Raw genomic sequence first — 24,810 nt, 5'->3', positions numbered from 1 at the left:
GGTAAGGACCAATGAGCTCTTCAATGACCCAAGATCTGGATCGGTAAATGTATTCAGTCTTTGAATAAGTTCCATTTAAAATATCCATTGTTTCACACTGCGTGCAGCAGGAGGCAATGCCTAAGAACAATGTCCGCAATGCAGTTCATTGGAATTAAGTAATGACTGAAAGATTGAAGTTTTCCAGGAAAGATCAGGAGCAACAGGAGAGTCAAGTTCCTTAACTATTGAAGAAGTAGAAAAATTTATTGCTTGCAAGTTCACTACTGCTGCTATCAGAAACACAGTGAACTGATTTTTGAATCAGGACGTGTTGAAGTGTTTTGCTCTCATACAGTTACTTCTAAATGTCTCACTAAATGTAACATAACTCTTTGTTTTTAGGTCCTCATTCTATGTATTCAGAATTACTAACTAATCCTCAGTATCACTCTTAAATTCACCCAGTCATTCAGGTCCCTTATTTCCCACTTAAGTATGCTTTAAAAAATGTGTATTTTTTAATCAGAATAATAAATGTTCCTTTTTAATCAGAAAAAAATAAAGGTTTAAAATGTCTATGATAATTTGAATAACCCCTAAGGAAATGGTTAACCTGATCTCCAAACCATTGTTAAATGAGTGTTATTATATTGAATGTATGTAGTCTGTAACTGAGAACATATGTATAGGCATATATTTATCTATGTATGTATACATGTGTATGTGCATGATATATGCCCCTACTGATGAATAATGCTCGATCAAATAAGTTTCAACTAATCAGGAAGCTTGCAGAAATCAAACAAATCCATCCTCTGAATATCAAATCAAAAGAATATCAAATCAGGTTCTGAAACCTGAATATGTACCAGAATCATCTGGAGATCTTATTACAAGAATTTTCTGCATCCCAACACCAGAGTTTCTGATTTAGTAGCACTTGAGTTTGACCTGAGAGTTGGACCTGAGAGTTGGACCTATAGAGTTGGTATCTATAACAAGTTCCCACCCACATGTGCCAGTGCTGTTGGTTCAGGGATCACACTGTGAGAGCAACTGTGCTAGATAAATTTCTCAATTTTTGAGAAATAAAAAAAATCTCAGCTCCTCCCCAAAATCCACATGCCTAGATCTGCACCTCTATCAGCAACACAATTGAGTGGAGTTTTGCTCTCTCTGTTGCATTATGAAAACATTATATATATATAATTATATGCATTATGTGTGTGTATATATATATATATATATATATATACACATACACACACACAAACACACACGTATATATAATTTATTTAGTTTTTTCAAAATGTTAAATATTTCAAATTGAAGCTATATAACTTCCCTGAATTCTGCATATTACATACCCCTAAATATTGAGAAGCGCTAATTCAGATTTTCAAATACAAAAAATTTCATTATTAAATAGCCATATCTCTTTCTTAACTAAAAATAAATTCAACTCTACTTGTAAACATTTTTTTAATCTGAGAGGTGAAAAGAACACTGACAATATTTTTAAAAGTTTCTGAATATCATATATTTTATAATTTTTAAAAGGTGTAATCATATTTACAGCTTAAGAGAAAAGAAATAATCTACATTCCTTCTATTATTTCTTATTTTGGTTAGCCTTTCTTTAAAACTATTGTATTACAAAAGTGTTCATCTTACCATTCATTTTTCTAGGCACTAACTATGTAACGTATATGAAAAAAAGGTAAATCAAAAAATAATCAAACATAAAATCATTAACATACAGTATCAAAAATTAAATATCTCATAGAGGAAGTCTGAGAGAACATAGGAGATATAACGTATAGCTATGCCTGCCTTGGAAAAAAAAATTTTTTTTGCATATCACCTATCTAAATGTGATAATATTTAACATTAGTGAAGGTTTTTGAGAACACTTATTTGTAAGAATAAATCCCCTTTTAAAATTTACTCAAAAGTACCTACATCGACAATTAAGAAATCCAGCCAACACCAGGCATTGGTGAAATAGGTTTTATAACCATATGCTATCCATTTTAGAAGCATTTCCAGAATAAAGATGTAAGTGAATATCTTGTCAGCGTACTCCAGGATAATCTTAATGGTCTTTTTCTTTTCAATATATATATCTTCAAAAGCCTGTGAAAATAATATTCAGATTTAAATTTGGTACAACTTAAAGCAGGAAATGAAATTCTGATAAAGAGAACACTGAGATATAATACTATTACAGGCCAGCTGTCTTTCTTCTGGTTTACAGTTACTGTGTAACACTTAGTTCTAGCCTTTGCACCAGTGCAGGGGGCTGATCACCAGAGGTCAAGAGGAAGAGAGTACAAAAGAATGAAATTATTTATAGTGCCCTAAAAGAATCATGATCTCTGACACATTCAGGGATTTCCGCTCATCTGACTCCCCTTTTATCCTCCTTCAAATTAGGTAAGTCCTAGTAATTTAAGACATGATTCCAGGGTCAGCCCCTTTTATAAATCTCTCTAACCCTGCACTCTACTTCGACACAGAAGTAGGATTTAAGCCCTCTCCTTCAGCTCTTATGTGCTTGTACATTCCCAGTGCCTAGCACCATGTCAAGAACACAGCAGGAAAGGTTTGTTAAATGAATGAATGCAGTAGCTTAATAGGGCTATAGAACACAGACGATGGTTTCTTCCTTTGAATTTTGCACCAATACTTTATCATTCATTAAAAGTTTCAGCTCTACAAATCACTGTTATATTTATTCCATCAATGTGACATCTTTTATCACTTTCCAAGAAATTTTAGTAAGTGATAGACGATGGTACTGTGGTCATAGCCACAAGGCCCGTGGGAAATAATCTGAATGGACTTAAAGAAGTGATCTCACTGAAGCCACTGAAAATGACTGCTGACCTAAACAGGTCTAAAGTATTAGATTTTTCTCTTTCAAGTTTAAACAATATTCACTTTGTTGGAGAAAATGAAAGCAAAAGGACCTGTATCCTTGGTGGTAACACTGGACTACCTGTCCATAGTCACGGGCTTGTGCCATTTTTATTCTTCTTATTCCAAGTTCTTATATCAATACGTTAAAAATGATCCTTAGCACTTCTGGAGAAATGTAATCCTCAATATTGAAGAAAACAGAGAAGTTGGAACAGAGAGAATGGACAGATCCATGAAGATGCTGAGAGAATGTTCTAGCAGCTAGCAGAGGTTATGAAAGACAATGGAACTGAAAGGCAAGAACTGAAGTGCAGCCCTCAGGACTCTTCTGCTTCCCTTCTCCGAGTTCTGGAGGAACATCTACCGTTCTGAAATCCCAAGCAGACAACACTTCCTGCTCCAGAGCTTAATCATGCATATACTTCACTTACAAACACATCCCAATTCTGTATCACTTGTGCCTCTCACTTCCCTAATGCTCTCTGAGCTCCCTGAGGAAAGTATCTGGATCTTATCCAACTTTGCATTCAGGGCAGCAAGAATAATGCCAGGCATGGAGTAAATATTTACTGAGCTAACGAAAATTTTGTCCTTAGGACTGATCAGAGGGATTAATTTTTAAGTAAAACCATTTGCCATGGTATTCTTATCTTCAACTCATCTATTAAAAATAATGACTTAATTGATTTAAGCCTTAGATGTCAGATCACTTACCAGAGCACCACTGCTAAGCAAGATCATGAGAACAATGAAGCTTTCAAACCAACTGTGCTCAACTATCCTATAGCAGGTCTTCCTGATGTTCCACCAGATTTTTCCTTTCCCTGATTCTGTGTTAACTTGGCAGCATGGGAGCCTCTGCACACAACCTGGCAAGAAAGACAGGCATGTAAAATCTGGATATTCAGAATACATAAAATCCTTAACATACATTATTTAATGCAAAGCGCTCCCTACGATAGTTCCTCAACCAAATAATTTCTAACACTTACACCTGAAGCTTCAAATAGTTTCAACTTGGATGCTACCTTTTCTCATCTCTTAACTCTCCCTGGTGTTTTCTTAATACTTGTATCAGTAATTTCTAACTTGGGATGTATTCGTGTTTTCTGTTCTTCCCTAGTTTCTCATCAGTCTCCTCTACAGTGTTTAAACCACATATTGTTCTTTTTATGATTGCAGCCCTAATGTAATCCTAACACACAATGAGCAGTAAATAATTATTGGTTAACGAATGAACTAAAATCTCGAGACAAAAATGTATTTCATGGCCTTCTTGATATGAATTTAGTCTACAGTCTGGTGCTGCTTCAACTCCTCTATAAAAAACCCTTTGAGAAACAGCATTCTATTTAATACTTTAAAAATTAGTAGAAGGTCTTATAATTCAGTTCAAAAGAAACAGATCTTGATTACAAGAAACAGATGAAACTGTTTCAAGTACTATACGTTAAAAACAAATCTGACTCTGGAATCCCAGATGTAAAACACACTGCTATAAAAAACTGAAGAATATTTTATTTAAAGTTGTTTAGGTTAATTCATTCATATCCCCATCAAACATTTATTGATTAACCTTTTTACTCAGCTGTGTACATAGTTTCTTCTCCTCAAGATATCTATTACTGGTTTTTGGTTAGGCGGCTAGATACAGAAATAAATGACTATAACTGGATAATGCAACTAAAATGACAGATATGCTGGGGTTATGTTTGATAGCTTGGAAGAAATTCACCTAACCTGGCTTATTTGTTGAGAAAGTGAGGTCAGAGGAGGTTTTCTGGAAGAGGTGGGACCTGAACTGTATCAAAGTAGTAGCCAAAAAGAGTGGAGTGGAATTCCAGGCCAAGAGGCAGCAAAATGTGCCGTGTACAGGACTTACAAGTAGTTCAGAATTTTGATGAAAGCAAAGTGTACAGAAAAGGTATGGATGAGAGATAAGGAAGAGAAACTGGTCAGATTATGGAAAGCATTTTCTCCCACCTTAAGGAGTTTGGCTATATCCTAAATCCTAACGAGGAGTAAGTGAAGGGTTGTTAAGCAGAAAATTACATAGGAAGATTGTAATTTAAATAGATGTCTTGGGCTTCCCTGGTGGCACAGTGGTTAAGAATCCGCCTGCCAATGCAGGGGACACGGGTTCGAGCCCTGGTCCGGGAAGATCCCACATGCTGCGGAGCAATTAAGCCTGTGTGCCACAACTACTGAGCCTGCACTCTAGGGCCTGTGAACCACAACCACTGAGTCCGCACGCCACAACTACTGAAGCCGACACACGTAGAGCCCATTCTCTGCAACAAGAGAAGCCACTGCAATGAGAAGCCCATGCACACTGCAACAAAGAGTAGCCCCCGATCACTGCAACTAGAGAAAGCCTGTGCATAGCAACGAAGACCCAACGCAGCCAAAAATAATTTAAAAAAAATTAAATTAAAAAATAAAATAAATTTATAATAATAATAAAAAAATAAATAGATGTCTCCAGCAACTGTAGAGGATAAGTTGGAAGAGAAGAAGAAGGAGGGGTAGGGAGCAAAGAAAGACCCAGAGCTAGAAAACCAATTAGGGTCTGGTTCAGTATCCCCAACAAGAAGGATAGATTTGGGCAGCTCTGGTTAGGAACTAGAGCAATAACAGAGTCAAGACATATTTGGCCGGTAAAATCAACACATTTGCTGACTGATTGGATATGGGATGTAAGAGGAAGGGAGAAGCCCAGACAACTGGGTGGATATCAGTAATGAAATGAAGACCACAGGAACAGGAGCTGCTTGGGGTGGTAATGAGTTTGAGATGCCAGTGAAACCTCTAAATACAGACTTCCTGTAGATATTTGGAGGTGTGAATCTGAAGCTCAGGGGAAAAGTCTGGGCTGGAAAAGAATGTGTAGGAATCATTAGCACATATGTGTCAGCTGAGATCAGGACAGTTGTTGAGGTCACACACAAAAAAGTATTTAGGATGAGGAGAGAAAAGGGTCAAGTCTGGAACATTCTGGGACAGCAATATTAAGAGACAGAATTCAGTGGTATGCTGGAGCCAACTCATGCTGGTTTTTGACAACTTATTGTTAAATTGCCAGGAAATTTTGCTAGCCTGTTGTTAAATGCAGCTGTTAGCAAAAATTAAATTGTATAAACTTAAAAGTATAACTTACTTTAAAAAGGTAATAAATACTAAAAATATATTACTCTACATTTTACTATTATCTATGCTCTTGAATATATTTAAGCATTCTGTCTGGTTGGTAGAATATGTTATACTGTTGGGCTACTATGTACCTCTTCCCAACTCTACATGCAGCAAAGTCACACCAGTAGTTTGAGATCAGCCATGGTGGGAATCTTTACAAAAGTCATCAAATGCTACAAATCCAGGCTTGTTGATTTTCTAGAGTAGAATTAAGAAAGTGATGGAGAAAATGTTAATAAAACTGGAAAAGTATGCCATATTGGTAGCCATTACACTGTGAATAGCACAAAAAATTGAGGAAATATTCCTTCATTACTCGAATTCTATTATCTGATTCAGCAAAGATTTGTTCACATCATTGATGAATGAGTCAAGTTCTGACACACAGCCTTTTTGTTTCACTCTCACCTTACTGATTAATGTAAATGAAAATACCAATCAACCTTCAGGTTAAAACTATACTTGTTCATCAGTTGCAACCACTGTTGTTTATAAATACAAAATTTTGGCAAAATTCAACAAAAGCATTCTGTGGGAACCAATTAGCTATATGAATGTTCAATGAAGGATGTTGATTATATTACTGCCTGTAAATTGTGTACCACATATCCTTTGTATCAGTAAAATATATGGTAAACTGATGGATGTATGCATACTTTCTTTTTCTTGGAGAACTGGTTGTTAAACATTTACCTGTCTACCACTGGGAAAGGTGGAAGATGAGAAAACCCTGAAGGAGGTGACAAAGTTGGGGTGGGGAAAATGTACAAGAGGCTGCAATAAAAGAAAAGTCAGGGAAGAGTTTCATGAAGGACTGGTGAACACAGCTATGACCAAGAGAGGCTCAGAGAGATAATGATTGAAATTAAAAAAAAAATTAAAGTTGATTAAAAAATAAATCATCAAAATTACTTAAAAAAGGAAGAATTTAAAAAGAGGAACTACAGTGAATTCTTCTCTTAAAAATTTTAGATCAAAAACCTCGTTTGGAGGGAATGTAGAAGGTGGGAAAGCAAGAATGAACAGCATTTTTTAGAGACTTGTTTTAGAAGTTTGCAAGTTAGGCACTCTAAAAATAATTTACTTGTCTATGAAACAATATATTTCATTAAAAATATTGAGCCTATCAAGTAATAACTTCATATAATCATAGCTGTCTGTCCTGAAACAACAAAGGTAGAATTCTCTTGATGAAATACATTTTTTGGACAATGTCTTGTTATGGCTTCTTTTACGATTCTGTAGCGAAATTAATTCATTGATCCTTAATATGAGGTATCTCCTAGTACTTTCCTTTCCAGTTTTATAGAAATGTAGCAAGTTATGTTTTTCTCCCAAGTCTGACATTTTTGCTAACAATTTTATGTGTTCCTGTCCTTTCACTCTGGAAACTTCTAAGTTCCCAGAAGGCTGAACTGTTTCTGTTATGCCCTCTTTTTCTGCTCACAGTACTTACTACAATCCTCTACATAGATTCACATGCTGGGATAGTTGACTTAAAAGACATAACCCCCCCAAAAAGAGTTCTAAAATAATCTAAGCATTAGTCATGATCTGAAGGGTCATGTCTTTGTGAATTCTAGAATTTACACAAAATTTGGACGAAACAGAAAAAAAAAAGAACAGGGTGAAAGGAAAATATACACATGGCTTCATTTATCCAATGTTAATTACAGTTCACATGACCTCAGATCTGAAAGAATTTATCTTCATTGTATCTAAAACAATTACTTTATATCTCAAATGCATTTAGTAAAGAAAGAATATTTTATAAAATGATATGAAAAAATAGTAAAAGGTAAGGCCAAAAATTGACACCAGATCATCTTTTTCGGGGCAAAAGAAAACACCAGATAGAGTGGAAAAATTTAAGATGGAATTTTTTTTTTATTAACTTAATGCTTGAGACTTTAGAATTTATTTTAAAAACAAAGATCTTGTGCAGAACAGAATCTATCTGCATCAAGTATAATTACCAGAGGAGAAAGTTATCTCTTTGGTTAAGAAGATTTTACTATTTGGGATTTCTTTTTGTAGGTCTTAAGGTGGAAGAGAAATATTATTCTTATGATTGAGGCAGGAAAAGGCACTATATATTCTAATTAGAAAAGTAAGTAAACTTTTTATCTGAGCGGAAGGTTCATAAGCATTGTCCTCAGGATTTATCACACCTCAGAGAGTTTCTCTCTTATTCTGAGCAGGAGAATAGGACCACTGCCTGTCTAGCTTTTATGCAAAGGCATATCCCAAGAGATTCCCAACCTAGCTGGTTAGCAACGTTATATCACACCTTCTTTTTTAAAAGGACTATTAATTAAATGTAAATACAGCACAGAATGTCTCAAACATTTTAATAGGTCCCCATGGGTAAATGCTATTTCTTTTGGGTGGTTTCATTAATTTGCTCTTGTGATCCATTAAATAAAATCTCTATTGTGTTTCATCATGTTAAATTAATGCTTTCAAATAAAAAAAGAAACCACAGGCCTCTTCTAAGTTTAGCCATTAATAAAAATATAACAGCATGATCAGTATAATATAAAAATTTATTAGGAAAACATGTCTTTTTTTAAACACTTTTTAAAAACTTCTAAATCCTTTAAAACAAGTTTTTTGTCCACATTTTCTTTCCAAAAAAAGACAAAAATAGGCACAAAGGTATTGGTTATTGTGTCACTAAACTTAGAATTAGTTGTTAGTTATTTTATAGGAAGTGGAATTCAGAACATTTTGGGGGAAAGTTGAGTTAGCTCCTCCTACTAAATTAATAGAAAATACATTACTTTTAAGGAAAAGAGTGTATCCTTCTCACACCCTAATCTTGATTTTGTGAGTTACTAATTGTATAATCCAAAAGGAGTATAATATAAAACCAAGCAGAATCAGAGTCATGTCATGTTCCTAATTATATAGATTGCAAAGACATGTAGAATTAAGGATAGCGAAGAGCAGTACCAGATCTGGGGAAGGTACCTGAAGTCTTGAATGATAAAGCTAATGAAACAGAACTAAGGAAAAACACAGAATAAGAGGGAGGAGAAAAAGGTGAAGAGGAACAAGATGCGAATGAATGAAGTGATAGTTACGAAGTTAAAAAGGATCAGTGGATGTGAGGCTATGAACAACAAAATCATTTTAGCGTTCGTCTTCACTGAAACACAACTATTCTGATTTAACTCTCCCACTTCCTTTGATTTTTCTGCTGCCTTTCAGGTAACAAAAACCTCGAGGCCAAATGCTGCTGTAAATTGGCACTGGTTCTAGCGCAACACTTGTCAACCAATCAGGACTTGGTAAGGGTCATTTCCACTATGAGTAAACAAGTTCCCAATTTTCCATCCTGTCAAGCCCACTCATTTTGAACTCTTCATGTGGAAACCATCTATTTCCAGTTTCTTGAGGCCCCAAGCTTGGTGTCATCTTTGACTCTTCTGAAGAGAAGAAAGCTTTAACACCCAACATCGAATCCACCCGCAAATCCCTTCAGCTTTAACTTGAAAATATACTCAGAATCTCATACTCTCACCATTCCCAATACTCCCACAGTAGTCTATGCTCCCATCATCTCTCACCTGGATTACCGCAGGGACATCCAAGAGGTTTCCCAGCTTCTGCCCTTGCTATCCACCTATCTGCTCTTAAGATGGCATTTCGTGAGACTTCTAAATGAGATTCTTATGTTTTTCAGTGCTCTTGAGATCTGGCCTCCGCTGTGTCTCTAACCTCAACTTCTACCACCCTTTCCACCTCTCAATCTGTTCTACTCATACCGGCCTCTTGATTTTGTTTTCAAGTGTGCGTATCGCCACTTCAGGGCATGTGCCTTCATTACTCTGCTTAAAATACTCTTCCTTCATATATTTGCATGGTCCAATGTTATCTTTTTAGAAAGGCCTTCTCTGACCACTCTATTTGTATGAGAGTAGGCTTCTACCCCTCAGTCTTAGTATTCCCATTTTCACTTTACTTCTCCATAGCATGTATCACTTATCAGACCTACTAAATATTTATCTGTTTATTTGGGTAAGAAACATTGTTTTGTTTTCCCTGCTCTCTCTGTCTAGTGCTCAGGTCTGAGCCTGGCAGACAGAAGGTATTTAACGATTATTTGTTGATTGGATAAAAGAATGATTAAGTGGATAAAGGGTTGAAGGGCTCAGAAAATTGGTTGCCCTGTTTTATCAGGCTGAGCCTCTTAGCGCAGCAGGTCCAGTGAGTATAAAGTCTCAAGTGGAGCACAGCTGCTCAAAGTGATATGACTCAGAGATGTGTGTTTGCTAGTAGATTTTCTTGTCATTTAAAAAAATATATTTATCTGTTTATTTACATTTTTATTGAGAACATACATATAGTACACATATTTTAAGTATACAGATTGATATTCTCATGTAACAGCCATGTAGGTCATGATATAACATTTCCAAGCACCCAGAAATCACCCTCATGCCCTTTCCCAATCTGTACCTGCTAAAGGTAACCACTAGTCTGACTTCTATCTTTGTAGATTGATTTTGCCTATTCTTCTCTTATTTTGCCCATTTCTTCCAGCTTTACTGAGGTATAATTGACAATTAAAAATTGTATATATTTAAGGTGTGCAACTTGATGATTTGATATAGGTTTATACTGTGAAATAATCACCACGATCAAGTTAATTAAATTGCCAACACCTCACGTAGTTACCAATTTCTTTTTTTTGGGTGCGTTGAGAACACTGAAGATCTACCCTCAGCAAATTTCAAGTACACAACACGGTATTGTTAACTATACTCATATTGTTGTCCATTAGATTTCCAGAATGCATTCATCTCGTACAACTGAAACTTTGGTTCTCAGTAAATTTTCAGTGGTCAAGACCACAATTCACTGAAAATGTGTTGCTATAATATCTCATATACTAGACTCAAATTAGAAGTTATGAAAAAAAAAGAAGTTATGAATAATCTCAAAGTCATTATATAAGTATTCTCATTGGTGTTTTATAGGATTAAAATAGCTTTTGTAAAGTTTGATCTCAGTAAGATAGCACCTACAGTCTGAAATAGCTTAGCATTAATACTTTCTGCAGAGGGTTTAAGGTTTTCTAAAGCCCTTTTCTGATATAGAGCCATAATTTGTTTGATAAGCCCAACTTCTTTCTGGTTATCCTAGAATTTTAAGTCAGGGTCATTCATAAAATGTGTGGAAGAAATCTTGGTAGCATCCGTACAAATTTAAGTTTACATGGTACTAGTCAATTTAATTTTATCGTGATGCTGAAATACATGATGATCTTAAATGCCTTTAACATGAACACTTCTAAAGAAAACTCCATGTGTTTTGCTTATGGTACTAATTTGAGCTAACACAAATTTCTATTAATTGGGTGTCACACTTTTTTGCTTCTCACACACACAAAAAATGACATTTGGCTTTTATTTAAAGAGAATTCATGCATCCGTTGTAGTTTGCAGATATCTTTATTTGCAGGTCATTTTGTTTACTGCATGAGTGTTATAGGAGACTGGTTCAGAAAATCTTGAAGAATGAAAGCGAGTCAGTGATTTCTACAAAAAAACCACAAATGCTGAGAGTTTAAGCCCACGAGTAGATCATGAGCCATTAGCATCAAGGCTACCATTGCTTCTAGATAAAACGGTTAACAAAATACTTTAAAAACAATAAGGAAACTAGAAGGAGATGAAAGACAGTACTGTGCTAATTAATTTATTAATGCTATCTCATTTAATCTCCTCAACATCCCTATGATATGGATGTAAAATGTACCCATTTTACAGATAAGGCGTCTGAGGTACAAGACTGAAATGTGCTCAAGGTCTCATAGAGAGTTAGCAGTAGGCCAATTAGAACTCATATTTATCATGCTCCAAAGCTTGTACAATAAATTATCGTATTACATTGTAACCCTACTCTAGGTTTGCATTTTTACTTAGATGACACAATACTTGCTTAGAAAACTGCATACTTTCCCAAGTCAAGTTCAAAGTTAGTGCTTTGAATAAAATCCCTGAAAAATTCCAGGAGTAGTAAGAAGTTCAGTAAGATAGAAAGTGAAAAGGAATGAAAAGAGGCACTGTTATAAAATAAGACACTGAGGCCAAATGTAAAGGGCCTTACATGCCAAGTTAAGGACTTCAGGTTTTATCCTACCAATGGTTCTCAAATTTTAGTGTGCATCAGAATCCCCTGAAGGACTCGGACCCTATCTCCAGAGTTTCTGATCAACTTCTGTGTTTTGTGATCAACCTGTGGCTAGAAAGGGAGAGGTTAGGACTGACTTAAAGTCTAGCTTGAGAGGCAAGATAGATCATGACGTCACTAAATGTGATAGAGACTGGAAGAAGCTGTAGATTACATGTGGAAACCCCACTGAAGTTTGTTTTGAACTTATTCAACTGTTGTTTAAAGACAACAGATGGAGATGAGCAATGCGGAGCTGTAGGCAGATCTGGAACTTGAATGAAGTCAGGGGTAAAGATAAAGATTTAAGAGCAACAACACAGAAATGGTTGCTTACACCACAGACATGGATGAAACCGCTTAGGGCTAGAGAATAAGAAAAGTAGATAACCAAGCATCAAAATGTGGGGAAACATCATTATTTAAGGTTTGTGCATAAAAAATAGTCACTAAAAGAAACAGGGGGGCCTTCCCTGTTGGCGCAGTGGTTGAGAGTCCGCCTGCCGATGCAGGGGACGTGGGTTCATGCCCCGGTCCGGGAAGATCCCACATGCCATGGAGCGGCTGGGCCCGTGAGCCATGGCTGCTGAACTTGCGCGTCCGGAGCCTGTGCTCCGCAACGGGAGAGGCCACAACAGTGAGAGGCCCGCGTACCGCAAAAAAAAAAAAAAAAAAAAAAGAAACAGGGGAAGAAACTCAGAATTCTCAGTGATGTAAAAGAAGAACAAAAATAGAGTGTGGCCTCTGAAACCAAGGGAAGAATTTTGAGACAGACTATGGTCAACTGTCTCAAATGGTTTCCTGACAGAGTAGCTCCAGCTTTTGATGAAAAGGACAACAGTACCATCTACCCCATTAATTTGTTTACTGGTTTCATGGAGCTGAGAACATGAATTAAGGACCTAAAGGAGAATATGAACATCTTTCAGTAAGTAGAGTGCTATATAGTATAACAGCGTCACCGTCATAAATTACTGTTAGTAGCATATCATAAGTGTGGAAACTGAAGCTTAGAAAGCTCCAGCAACTTGCCCTTAGTCACAGAGCCATGACTGAATCAGCATGGAATAGAGTCTTCTGACTTTTTACTCATCAACCCCCAGTAAGTATTAGGTTTTAAGACCAAAGCCAAAACACTAATAAATGGCTGCTAACTGAGGTCTCAGTTTTTCTCTTACCATCTGTAAAACAGGCCTCTGGCTCATCTGAATTTACAGGCTCAGCCTCTGCTTCCTCTCCTTCTCCTGGCACAGGGTTATCAACTGTGCTGCACTCAGAGGAACTCGATCCGTTCAGCCTCTAAAAAGAAATTCACCACCCCACCAGAGAGTTCATTTAGGGTTCATTCAAATCTTGCATTAAAACCATATTTGATAATCAGAGTCATGCAAAGTGTTATGAAAAGAGATTAACAGTATGATGGCCATAAAAACATATAAACATACATTGAGGTCAGGTCACCTTACAATGCATCTGTGCTTGATCTTTCTATCTACACATCCTGTGAAAAATACATTTCCTTATTTTTCGTATGCTAACAAGTTATGGACAGAATTAGTCTTAAGGTAATATTTTTATGTAAACTATAACACTGCAAAGTATTGGCCACATTTTTATTTTGTTTTATGTTTAATATAAATTTGTATACACCAATAATTACTATTTTAGAACAACCAAGACCCTGATAGAAATAATATACGAGTGCCAAATTGCCAACACCTGATCATTGAAAGGTCAGATCTGACAACTGGCAGAAAAAGCTTGTTGGTACTTAAAATTTTTAAAAAGAATAAAACCAGTGTAAAATGAAATCCAAACATATTTTTTTCTATTAACGCTTGGATTTGAGAATATGTATCAGGATGATATAGATAGAAGGCCTTTCATCAAAACAAAAAAAGTCAAATATTGTATTGGAATCAAAATGTCAAAGACCATAGTAATTATCTTATCCAATACCACCTATTTCAGTGATAGAATTTCAGGATACAGTAGAAGAGATCATAAATATTATTTATAATGTCAAGAGATAGTGGATACTAAAGTGAGCACCACATGCAAACTCGGAAACAAAGACTCCATGAAATTGAACATGGCAGACCAACACATGAGAGGAATGAATCATTGTCATTATGATCATAAAACTGATCATAACACAAATTTTCCCCACCCAGAACTTTGTGATCAAACATGATGTTTACACACATACACATACACAGAAAGTTTTAGATAAAATACATACAGCAATTGTAGCAAAACTGTGTCAAATTTTCCTAATATTATTTTATAAGGGGTAGAGCAGCACATCAATGGAAGAGTTCAATTTTCATTCTCATTTGCTAAACGACATGTGAATATTGAAAACTACTAGTTATTATAGTATGTACTTCTCTTAATAAGATTACAGCTTTACTTGTTTTTTTTAATAATAATTCAAACAAATGTAAGTGCTAAAAATGAGGAAATACTTATTTCATTTAAATTGATTCTTCAATCTATTGATTTGCATTAAGATCATAGGCCCAAACTAAAATATTAACTTTTAGAGAATGACTTTGGAAGCTAAAAGTATACTTTATGGGTACCACATTAAATTCTCAGTACTATTATTATCACACAGTATTCAATATCAGTAAAAAAGGCATTGATAAGAATTGAACATAAGGAATGATGTAAGCAAAGTGGTTTGTATAACTGAGGTAAAGAATTATGAACACTCTATTAAATTACTACTTCTAATCTACATTGGCATAGAAGTATTATTCCCACATAGTCGAAGAGTTTTAGAATATTACATTATTAACAGTATCAATATGAAATTTCACTTAAGAAGCAGGTTAAACTGATTGAATTATCTAAAATTACTTTAAAAAAACAAATAAAAATTAATTATAAGACAATATCCTGTAAGACCTAAGGTTTCAAAATATATATTACTCCAGGAAACAATGGGGAAACTTATAATTATTAATATGTCCTATTGTGCCAATTACCACAAAAACCCATTTTAAGTACCATATCTAAAAGACTACAGTTATTTGATGTCTTCAATTCCTGACCTTTCAGTTGCAAGTGAACTGTCACTAGGGAAATGAAGGACAAGGCACTATGATTCTGTGGAGATGAGACCAAACATTTCCATGCTGAAAAGAAGTTATTGGCTTGGACCTTGAGGAAAAGCAGTGGGTGAAATAGCTGATAGAATACAAAGCGCCTCCCTGCTATTAGCCAAAATGCTGACAACTAGGATATAGTTATAATGATTTTTCTCTCATCTTGTAACAACTTTTAAATAAAATGTTTCAAGTCTGCAGAACCCTGATGTATGTTAAATTAATGAAAGCATCTTCAACCTCAACATTTGGTTTTCTCACTCTTTAAAAGAGCATTAACAAAGCAGACTTATGCCAAGTTAATTTATAAGTAAAAATTAAGATGATTTTATGACGTGTATTCTTGCCATTGAAGCCTTTCCCGCCCATACTTTTATGGCAATATTTTGTCAATTAAATTCGGAGTTTGGCTCGGATCTTACATCATAAATGACAGTTATTCAAAATGATTCCTCATTGGAACAGAAATTATCAAAATATTTAATATGAACTATAATTTGTATCACAAGTCAAATTCAATGTTTAGAATGTTTTTAGGAATTCAATGTTTTCCTGGGAATGCATTAAGTATTCACAAGTAGCTATTTCAGTACTGTATATAATGTTAAATATTTACGGGCATGTCCTAGCAATATAGACAGTTTAGTTTTAATCTACTCAGCTTTTAAACTTCATACGTACTAAAGCAGAAGTTTCTTTAACAGGGTCCAAAAAGGACATTTTAAAATAGAAAGGCTAACATCTATTACAAAGGTTTTCTCTTGAAGGTAAATTCTTTTAAATCTCATAGTAGGCACTGCTAGATTTAACTACTGAATCTTCTTTTATTCTTATTTAGTATACAGTGAAGATCAAGTCAATCATTTGTATCATTTTACATAATTAATTACATGATTATTTTCATTTCTGTATACTCAATCATTTACTATTTAGTTTTCTTGTGATTTTGGAAATGGAAGAATAGTTATACTATACTAAGAGCAGTGAAATAAATACTTCAGTATGAAAAAGTTCCCTTCTGGTTTTATAAATAGGTCATTTTAAAATTTCACGTCGATTTTATTTTTAGTAAAATGTGAAATATACTTTTTGTCTATTATTTCTTTGCTTGTCAACAAAGATAATTCTTAATCTGTGGTGGTCTACATATAAATAGAAATAAGTGTAAAAATAGGACCATAAAGGTAGACTCACTAGTATAGTATAGAATAGGAAATACGCTATTGTTAGCGTTCCTGACTTTTTATTAAATAATATGGTATTGACTGTAGGTACTTTCTAATTTTTTTCTTTCTTTCCTTTAAATAAAACCTATACACTTGATTCAAAAATTTCAAATGTACAATAGCATGTGATGAAAAATAAAAGTCCCCTCCACTCTCGCCCTGATTCTATTTCCTTTAGGTAATTACTATACTATATATATGTACTTTTTGACATGTGTTTCTATATTCTTCAATGAGCATCCATAAAACACTGAAGTAGTTTTGAAACATCCTACTCTTGATTATAAACTTATGTAGCTATTTCACTATTGAAAATATGATCAAATTAAAGCTTAATTATTCTTCATGGATCTCCTTTTGCCTTGAAGGTGTGTTTTCTACAACACTGCATATAGGTAGAAACTCTGTTAAATATAGGTGTCATATGAAAAACTGCCCTAGGCTGGTCACTTACAAATTTGTTACTGTCATTTCCTGAAATAGGCGATCTCATTGTAAGCCTATTTGATGCTAGTATAGGATGGTGGTTAATGCTAGTTGGTCATTTATTTCGAGAGGTATGAAGTAGGATTGTCTAATAACTTGACAATCTGGCACTCAAAATCAAAAACACTATCAACATATAGCAGCACTGTAGAAAACACAGAACTCAACAAAAGCCTTATTCAAAGAGGATGGCTGGTGTTGAAAACATCCCAAAGATGTCATGTTTAAAGCACATGCTATAAGGCTGTTTGCTTCACACAACACAAGAAAGGTATTCTTTGAGTAGCAGAGTCTAGAATAGTTATTTCACCTGAACGTCCAAACAAAAAAACCCAAAGGACAGCAAGATTGAAAGAAGCAAATCAAAAGGAAAGGATGGGCATATAAGGGCAGAAAAATTATGGGAGACATTAGTGATACACTAAGCTCCACTGTATGTCAATAAACAAGAAAGACTTCTATTAGATTCAATTCAATATCACCCATCTTTTAATTTTAGAGCCTAATTTTACAATTGATATCTATAATGAGGGCTCTGAATCTATAATGAGGAGTGAAATGGTAAAGTTTAGAATAAAGGATCAAAGAACATTTACAGAGGAATTCCACAGATAGCTACTATGCTTATTTTTCCAAGTTTACCATTCTATTATGGGATAACTTGAATTTTAAAGCCAAAATATGCTTTCCTCTCCCTTGCAATTGTTAGGCTCTTTTTTTGCCTTCTGAAGAAATGCAAACACTACCCCTTTCAGCCTTTTAAAACTAAAGATTACCTATGGTATTACCATTTGTGGGGTTTTTTTTTTTTTGTTTTTTTTTTAAAGAGTAATGATATTTAGTTTCTTTACATGATTTAGCTTCTGGGCCCCTCAAAGTCCCTCAAATCCTTTTCCAGTCTCTCTGGAATTCTGCTTTCTCTCAAAATTATTTTTAAAAGGCAAATACCATATGCTAACACATATATATGGAATCTAAAAAAAAAAAAAAAGTGGTTAAGAAGAACCTAGGGGCAGGACAGGAATAAAGACGCAGACATAGAGAATGGACTTGAGGACACGGGGAGGGGTAAGGGTAATCTGGGACAAAGTGAAAGAGTGGCATGGACCTATATATACTACCAAATGTAAAATAGATAGCTAGTGGGAAGCAGCCGCATAGCACAGGGAGATCAGCTGGGTGCTTTGTGACCACCTAGAGGGGTGGGATAGGGAGGGTGGGAGGGAGACGCAAGAGGGAGGGGATATGGGGATACATGTATACACACAGCTGATTCACTTTGTTATACAGCAGCAACTAACACAACATTGTAAAGCAATTATACTCCAATAAAGATGTTAAAAAAAAAAGGCAATGACCAAAGTTAAAAAGTACTCCAGATACACTTCATCAATGGAAAATTAAATATTTTTTCCTCTCTTTGATCTAGATTTTCATTTCACTTCCATTTAAATTAGCAGAAAATAGTTTACTTACTAGTTACAGTAAATTCTTTTCTCACATTATGGGCAACTAAAACTCCAGCACTTTTTCATATAAAGGGCAAGAAAATGGAGTTTTTCCTTTCCTAGCGTTTTGTTTATCGCTACTAGAGAAGCTGTGTTGGCTTTTTGGGAAGTTGTTCATGCAGCAGGAAATCTACTTAACAATTCCATCACAGGGTCAGATGGTTTATAGTATTAGTTGATGGAGAAATAATGTGGTCAAATCGCAGTCACCACCAGCGAAATTCAAAATAAAGCAGTTTACTGAAAGTTCCTAGTTTTCCCAGAATCTTCTAGCTAGGGTACTTTCTATTCAATAACAGGACAATTTATGGGGCTGAAAGATCAAAATCAAGATCTTGCGTATGAAAACAAACAAACAAATGCAGCGAAGTTGGGTCATATAAGATCCGACCTACAGATTTCTCAGCCAGATCCTACAATATCATCAACTTCTTTCTAACGGAAAGGCAAATGGCATTCACCAGTAAGGTCTTGAAAGGTAAAGCAACCACTGGTAGTCAAAGGCTTTGTGCACTAACACAGAACTGCTATTTGCAGAGGATAGCTTATTTAAATAGCTGGAATACAGTGGGCCAAATCAGAAAGAATACCTTAAAAACTTCTATTTTTGAGGCCTGCTAGGAAACTCCAAGTACGGATTGGAACACAAGCAAACATGACAGGAAAATGTGAGGTAAAAGCATATACTCTATGACTCAAGGTCACTAAATATTATTTATAATAAAAAAGGAAATGACAAAAAACAAACTACCTGTACATCTGAGTGATTAATGGTATTCCCTAAAACTACCCATAATGAGGAAGGACAAGGAAAGAAATTCCAATTGGAAAAATTCCAATTGGAACGTTCCAATAGTTTTTAAATACCGGGGCTTCTAATACTGCAAACACAATGTAAAATAAAATTTGGCACAGATAAAATATATTTTTCCTAACCTTTATGTAGGTAGCTTCTGACAAAGAAAAGTATTGTATTTCAAGTCAATTTTTTGCAACTGAATTTTTGTTTATCTGGAGAACGACCACTCCTTAATATGTACCTCAAGTTTTCTAACAGTAGTTTGGTAAAAAAAAAAAAAAAAAAGTAATAATAATTTAGGAATTAAGCACACACACACATACATACACATATATATTTCTAGAAACAGTTTTCTCAAAAATTGTGTTTTAGCTGTACATATATAGATACTATTGTATATGTGTACATCTTAGGTTCTAGGGGAAGGAAATTTACTGCATTTTGGAATAAAATGGTTCTCTAAAATATTGCCTGTAAATCACCATCAATTTGAAATAGAAAAATATGTCTTTTACCTAGGAGCACCTTTAAAATTAACTGCAAGTAAACTAGAACAATTATATGTTTCTTTTTAAATTTGAAACTCCTATCATTACTATTCCTAGAGTGTATCAATTTTAGGATAGAGTCTTGCTTCCATCATTGCAAACGGAAAACAATAATACAAACATTCTCACAATGACAGAGAAATTGAAAATATGAACTGCATTAAATATAAAAAAGGCAAGATTCTTATTAATGTGGATTTTTTTCCTTCCAAGGAATTTTAGAGTTCATTCATTCAACAGGTTATACTAAAATTAAAACAAGATATTATATCTGAGTAGTATATTTCTTTTATACGTGTTAGCCAGATACAGCAATCCATATTAATCTTTCTAATTTTAGGGAAAGTGTTTCATGTCTTGACAGATTTAGTGTTCACTTCGTAATATGTTCCATTTAAACCTCTTATCTTTCTTGAGGCTACATGTATATCTATCTCCTCATGAAATATATTCAGTCATCCCTCGGTATCCTGGGAGGTTGGCTGCAGGGCCCCAGCAGATACCAAAATCTGCAAATGCTCAAGTCCCTTATATAAAAAGGTATAGTATTTGCATATAACATATGCACATCCTTCCATTCTCCCTTATACTTTAAATCATCTCTAGATTACTCATAATACCTAATACGATGTGAATGCTATGTAAATAGAATGTATATGCATGTAAATAGTTGCTGGTGTACAGCAAATTCACGTTGTGGTTTTTGGAACTTTCTGGAATTTTTTCCCCAAATATTTTCAAGCCCGATTAGTTGAAACTGCTCATGCAGGACACATGGATACAGAGGGCCAAATGTACATAATCAGAAACTTAGTCTCATCAGTGTGTAAATCTGCTCTGGAATCAAATTAATCATTTCAGGCATTTACAATTCATTCCTTCATAGGCAGAGCCCAGTAAATTATTAATTGATTCATTTTATATACTGCCAAATAAAAATCAAATATTACTGAATTAATTAAAAAAATAAAGTCCTAGTTATCATTGTGCTTAAAATAATTTCAAAACATACTCAAAGTCTGGCCTAGAAGCTGGGTACTTTGGCTCTGTCTCCAACTTTCTACATGTGTACTCAGAAACTGTATGAGTCTCAATTTCCTTACCTGTGAATACACGACTAACACTAGAAAGGTCCTTTCCTGTTACAAGAATTTTATGTTTATGCCTGAAATATTTCTCCCACAAAAATTATTTCTTGAGTTTTAATTTACTGAATTTGAATGTGACAATTTTTATTTTTTCCCCCCGGCTTTACTGAGATGTAACTGACATACAGCGTTGTGTAAGTTTAAGGTAAACAACGTGATAATTAGATACATGTATATATTGTGAAATGTTTACCACAATAAGGTTAGTTAATACGTCCTTCACCTCACATAATTACCATTTCCTTGTTGTTATTATGGTGAGAATATTAAAACTCTTCTCTCATTGCAATAAACCTGACAATTTAGTATGACATACATCTATATATATACAGGTGACCCTTGAACATCATGGGGGTCAGGGCACAACCCTCTGTGAGGTCTAAAATCTGATTATAACTCGTAGTCAGCCCTCCGCATCCACCGTTCCTCAGCACCCTCTGTTCCACACCCGTGGATCCAACCAACCACAGATCGTGTAGTACTGTATCCTTTACTACTGAAAAAAATCCCAGTATTAGTGGAATCACGCAGTTCAAACCCCTGTTGTTCAAGGGTCAACTGTATAGCTTAAATTAGGAGGGGAAGTTGATAGAGGTTTTTTAATTAAATGCTGCTTCAGTGGCTTCTGTTACATACTAACTTTTATAATCCAGCCAATAAAATTTGTAGATCATGCACTTGAAATCACCTAAGGACATGAGAGATGTATCAAGGAATTAAGCAATAGAGTAACAAAAAACGATGGAATTGCCCCAGTGACATGCTGTGATGTCAATTTATCTATGGAAAAATTGTATATGTTTTAACTTTCTTGCAATGGGTCAGGCAGAGAGATTTTGTAGCTGAACAGCATGCATGACACTGAAAAAAAATATCATATACATATGTATGATTTTTTTTTAGGTAACCTGTGTAAAAGTGGTCACATATGTCTGTGCCTGGTTAAAAGCACAGAGCTGCATCCTTGATGGATCCAGTTTGTTTTTACCCCTGTGAGAAGTAAGAAGGTCAGGTACTGAAGTCTGTAAATGCAGCATGATGGAACAGTTTAATCAACAGATTTGAAATGTTTAAAGACATATACCTGTAAGTAGAAATTAGTTATATTTGACAATGCATGCTATATGCTCAACGCAAAGCAATATATTTGAAACACAGTAATAAGATTAAATATCATTCAACACAGATTTAGAAATAATGAACTAAACAGTAATATAGTTCTGTCATTTAGGAGATGAATTTAAACACTATTGATATAATGTGCGACGGCAATCTTTTGCATTCTGCTTGCTCTTCATAACAAACATTTTAAAATAAGTGATCCTCAATACTGGAATGAGGTGAGAGTTGAGAGTATGTGGTTTTTGAAGTATATTTTAAAATTAGCATTTCTTGATTTACTTTAAATTTTGACATTTCAAACAGCATTACAGGAAAGGAATGTTTTCAAATTTATCAAAATATAAAAATTAAGAAACACTGATTTAAATGTCAGACCAAAATTTCACTGTTTTTAGACACAAGAACAAATCCAATAAAGATGAAAATAATTTCAAATAGTTTGGAACCAATCTGCAAAAAAGAAATTATCTAAGTAAAATTCTGTAGGGGTGCTTTGTTTTGTTTTTGCAAGAATCTATGCATAAAAGATAGGATCAAATGTTAGCTTCCCCCAAAGGTGTAATTGAAACTAATCCCTAAATCTTGCCAAATCAAATGCATTTCTGGAGAAGATTATTATATTTTCTAAAACGCAGTAAAGAGAAGAAATCTAAACTGCCTGCAACTGCCTCTTTTTGGAAAACACTTTATAAAAAATCTAAGGAGAGACAGACCTAATAACAATGTAATTAAAACCACCATATATTAAAAATAAATAAAATATTTAACTTTGATGACGACAAATATTTAAACAACTTTTTATAAAATCAATAAAAGGAATGAATTTAATAACAAGTAAGCACATTTAAGTTTCTCCAAAGATGATGGCTTTCAAAAATGGAATACTGAATAGATGAATAGGTGGATGGATAAAATGAATGAGTGAATCAGATGAACAACATGAATGGTTGTTCCTCTGCCTGGGATTTCCTTCTCCAGCACATTCACACAATGAAATGATCTCCATCCTTTAGGGTCTAGCTTAGGTGCCACCTCCTTTCATGTGCCTTCGACCTGACATAATCCCTTACTTAATACATCCTCGATGGACTGGTTTATTATTCTCTTATGGACTGTAATTTGCTCTGCTCTGTTATATTGTCAAAGTGAACTATAAGATAATAAATTACATTAAGGAGGATTAGACACTGAACACGAATCAGCAAATGCACAATACCATTAGAACAGAAAATCTGATCCTGAATTGCAACATTACAGAGATATAACAGAAAATAATTATATTCCTATCCACTCTCTTGCCTTTCTATGATATGTATTATGGTGGTTAAAGCTTGGAGCTCAAATTTTAAAAGAACCCTAGAAACATCAGTGACTAACCAGCAACATTTCTTAATCTTAGTAAATATAGATTCATATTATCCACTTTCCTGGGTTGTTTTAAGGAGGAAAGTTATATAGCTTATATGAAAGTGGCTAATGTATACATTTTCTCCTTGGTCTCTTTGGTGCTTTCTTGTGTCCACTTCTCAAGTGCCGAGTTGATCACTTGTCCTCTTCCTTTCTATGGTCCCTGTACTGCAGTGGATGCTGTGGTGCACTGCCCCAGTCCCCCTTTCAGACAAGTCACTCATTCTTCCACCTGCTAGGAGTGTTGGCAGCTGAAGGTCCACAGCTGAGTCCCTCTCTGGGAATTGAAATACAGAAGGAAGCTGCCTTACTCAAGGTTACATCCCCTCCCCTGGCCTGGAAGAGTGGAGGGAGAAACTGTATGCAGTGATGGACTGGTGTAGAGCACACAAAGTCCTGACCCCTTGCTTCAACTTGGGACTACTCCAAAGGGTCATTCCAGTGCCAGAGGTGCCTACAGGGTCAGCTGAGGCCTCTGCTGCAACTGCAGCGCATTTCAGCTTCTCCCTCTGTGCAATCATCTCCCTTCCCTCACTTCTTACAGGTGTTAGGTGCTGAACCTGAGAACACTACTCAGAGTTGGTTTCCCAGGGAACCTGACCTCAAAATTAACATACAAAATTCCAACCTGTCTACAACTCTGACTTATCTTCTTAAAACCTCCAAATACCGACCGCTCACCATCACTTAGCTATCCTGCACATAGCTCACAATTAAGATGTCCCCAAATTAAACTCTGCCTCTATCTTACCTCCCAAGTTTTCTTCCCTCCCCCCATCCCATATATTTTTAATAGCATCAATATCCATCCAGTCGTCTAAGCCAAAACTTTTGATTATGAGTTAATTTGTATCTCCCAAAAAAGATATGCTGAAGTCCTAATGCGTGGTACCTCTGAATATGACCTTATGTGGAAATAGGGTCTTTGCAGATGTCAAATTGAGAGGAATTCACTAGGGTGGGCCCTAATCTAACATAATTAGTGTCTTTATAAAATGAAAAGACAGAGACAGATAGGGAGAACTCCATGTGACAACAGAAGCGAAGATCAGAGTGATGCAGCTGCTACACATGGGAGGCCAAGGATGAAGTACCACCACCAGAAGCTAGGAAAAAGCGAGGTAGGATCCTCGCTAGAGCCTGCAGAGAGCATGGCCCTGCCTACACCTCCATTTCA

At 35.1% G+C, this 24,810-nt stretch overlaps 1 protein-coding gene across 1 annotated transcript in view; it reads right to left on the bottom strand.

Moving 5' to 3' along the window:
- SCN9A (sodium voltage-gated channel alpha subunit 9) overlaps positions 1 to 24,810 on the bottom strand; it is a 151,773-nt gene that overhangs the window by 22,157 nt on the left and 104,806 nt on the right. Inside the window, exons 18-20 of the mRNA XM_032637962.1 lie at positions 13,455 to 13,575; positions 3,619 to 3,773; positions 1,945 to 2,118 (exon numbers count right to left, since the gene is read on the bottom strand). Of these exons, the coding sequence (XP_032493853.1) occupies positions 1,945 to 2,118; positions 3,619 to 3,773; positions 13,455 to 13,575 (450 nt within the window). The remainder of the gene's footprint in view (positions 1 to 1,944; positions 2,119 to 3,618; positions 3,774 to 13,454; positions 13,576 to 24,810) is intronic.

This window comes from Phocoena sinus, chromosome 7 (genome assembly GCF_008692025.1).
Source record: "Phocoena sinus isolate mPhoSin1 chromosome 7, mPhoSin1.pri, whole genome shotgun sequence".
Taxonomy (NCBI): Eukaryota; Metazoa; Chordata; class Mammalia; order Artiodactyla; family Phocoenidae; genus Phocoena; species Phocoena sinus.
Note: the sequence above shows the minus strand (reverse complement) of the source record. Positions and strands in the feature narration are given on the sequence as shown.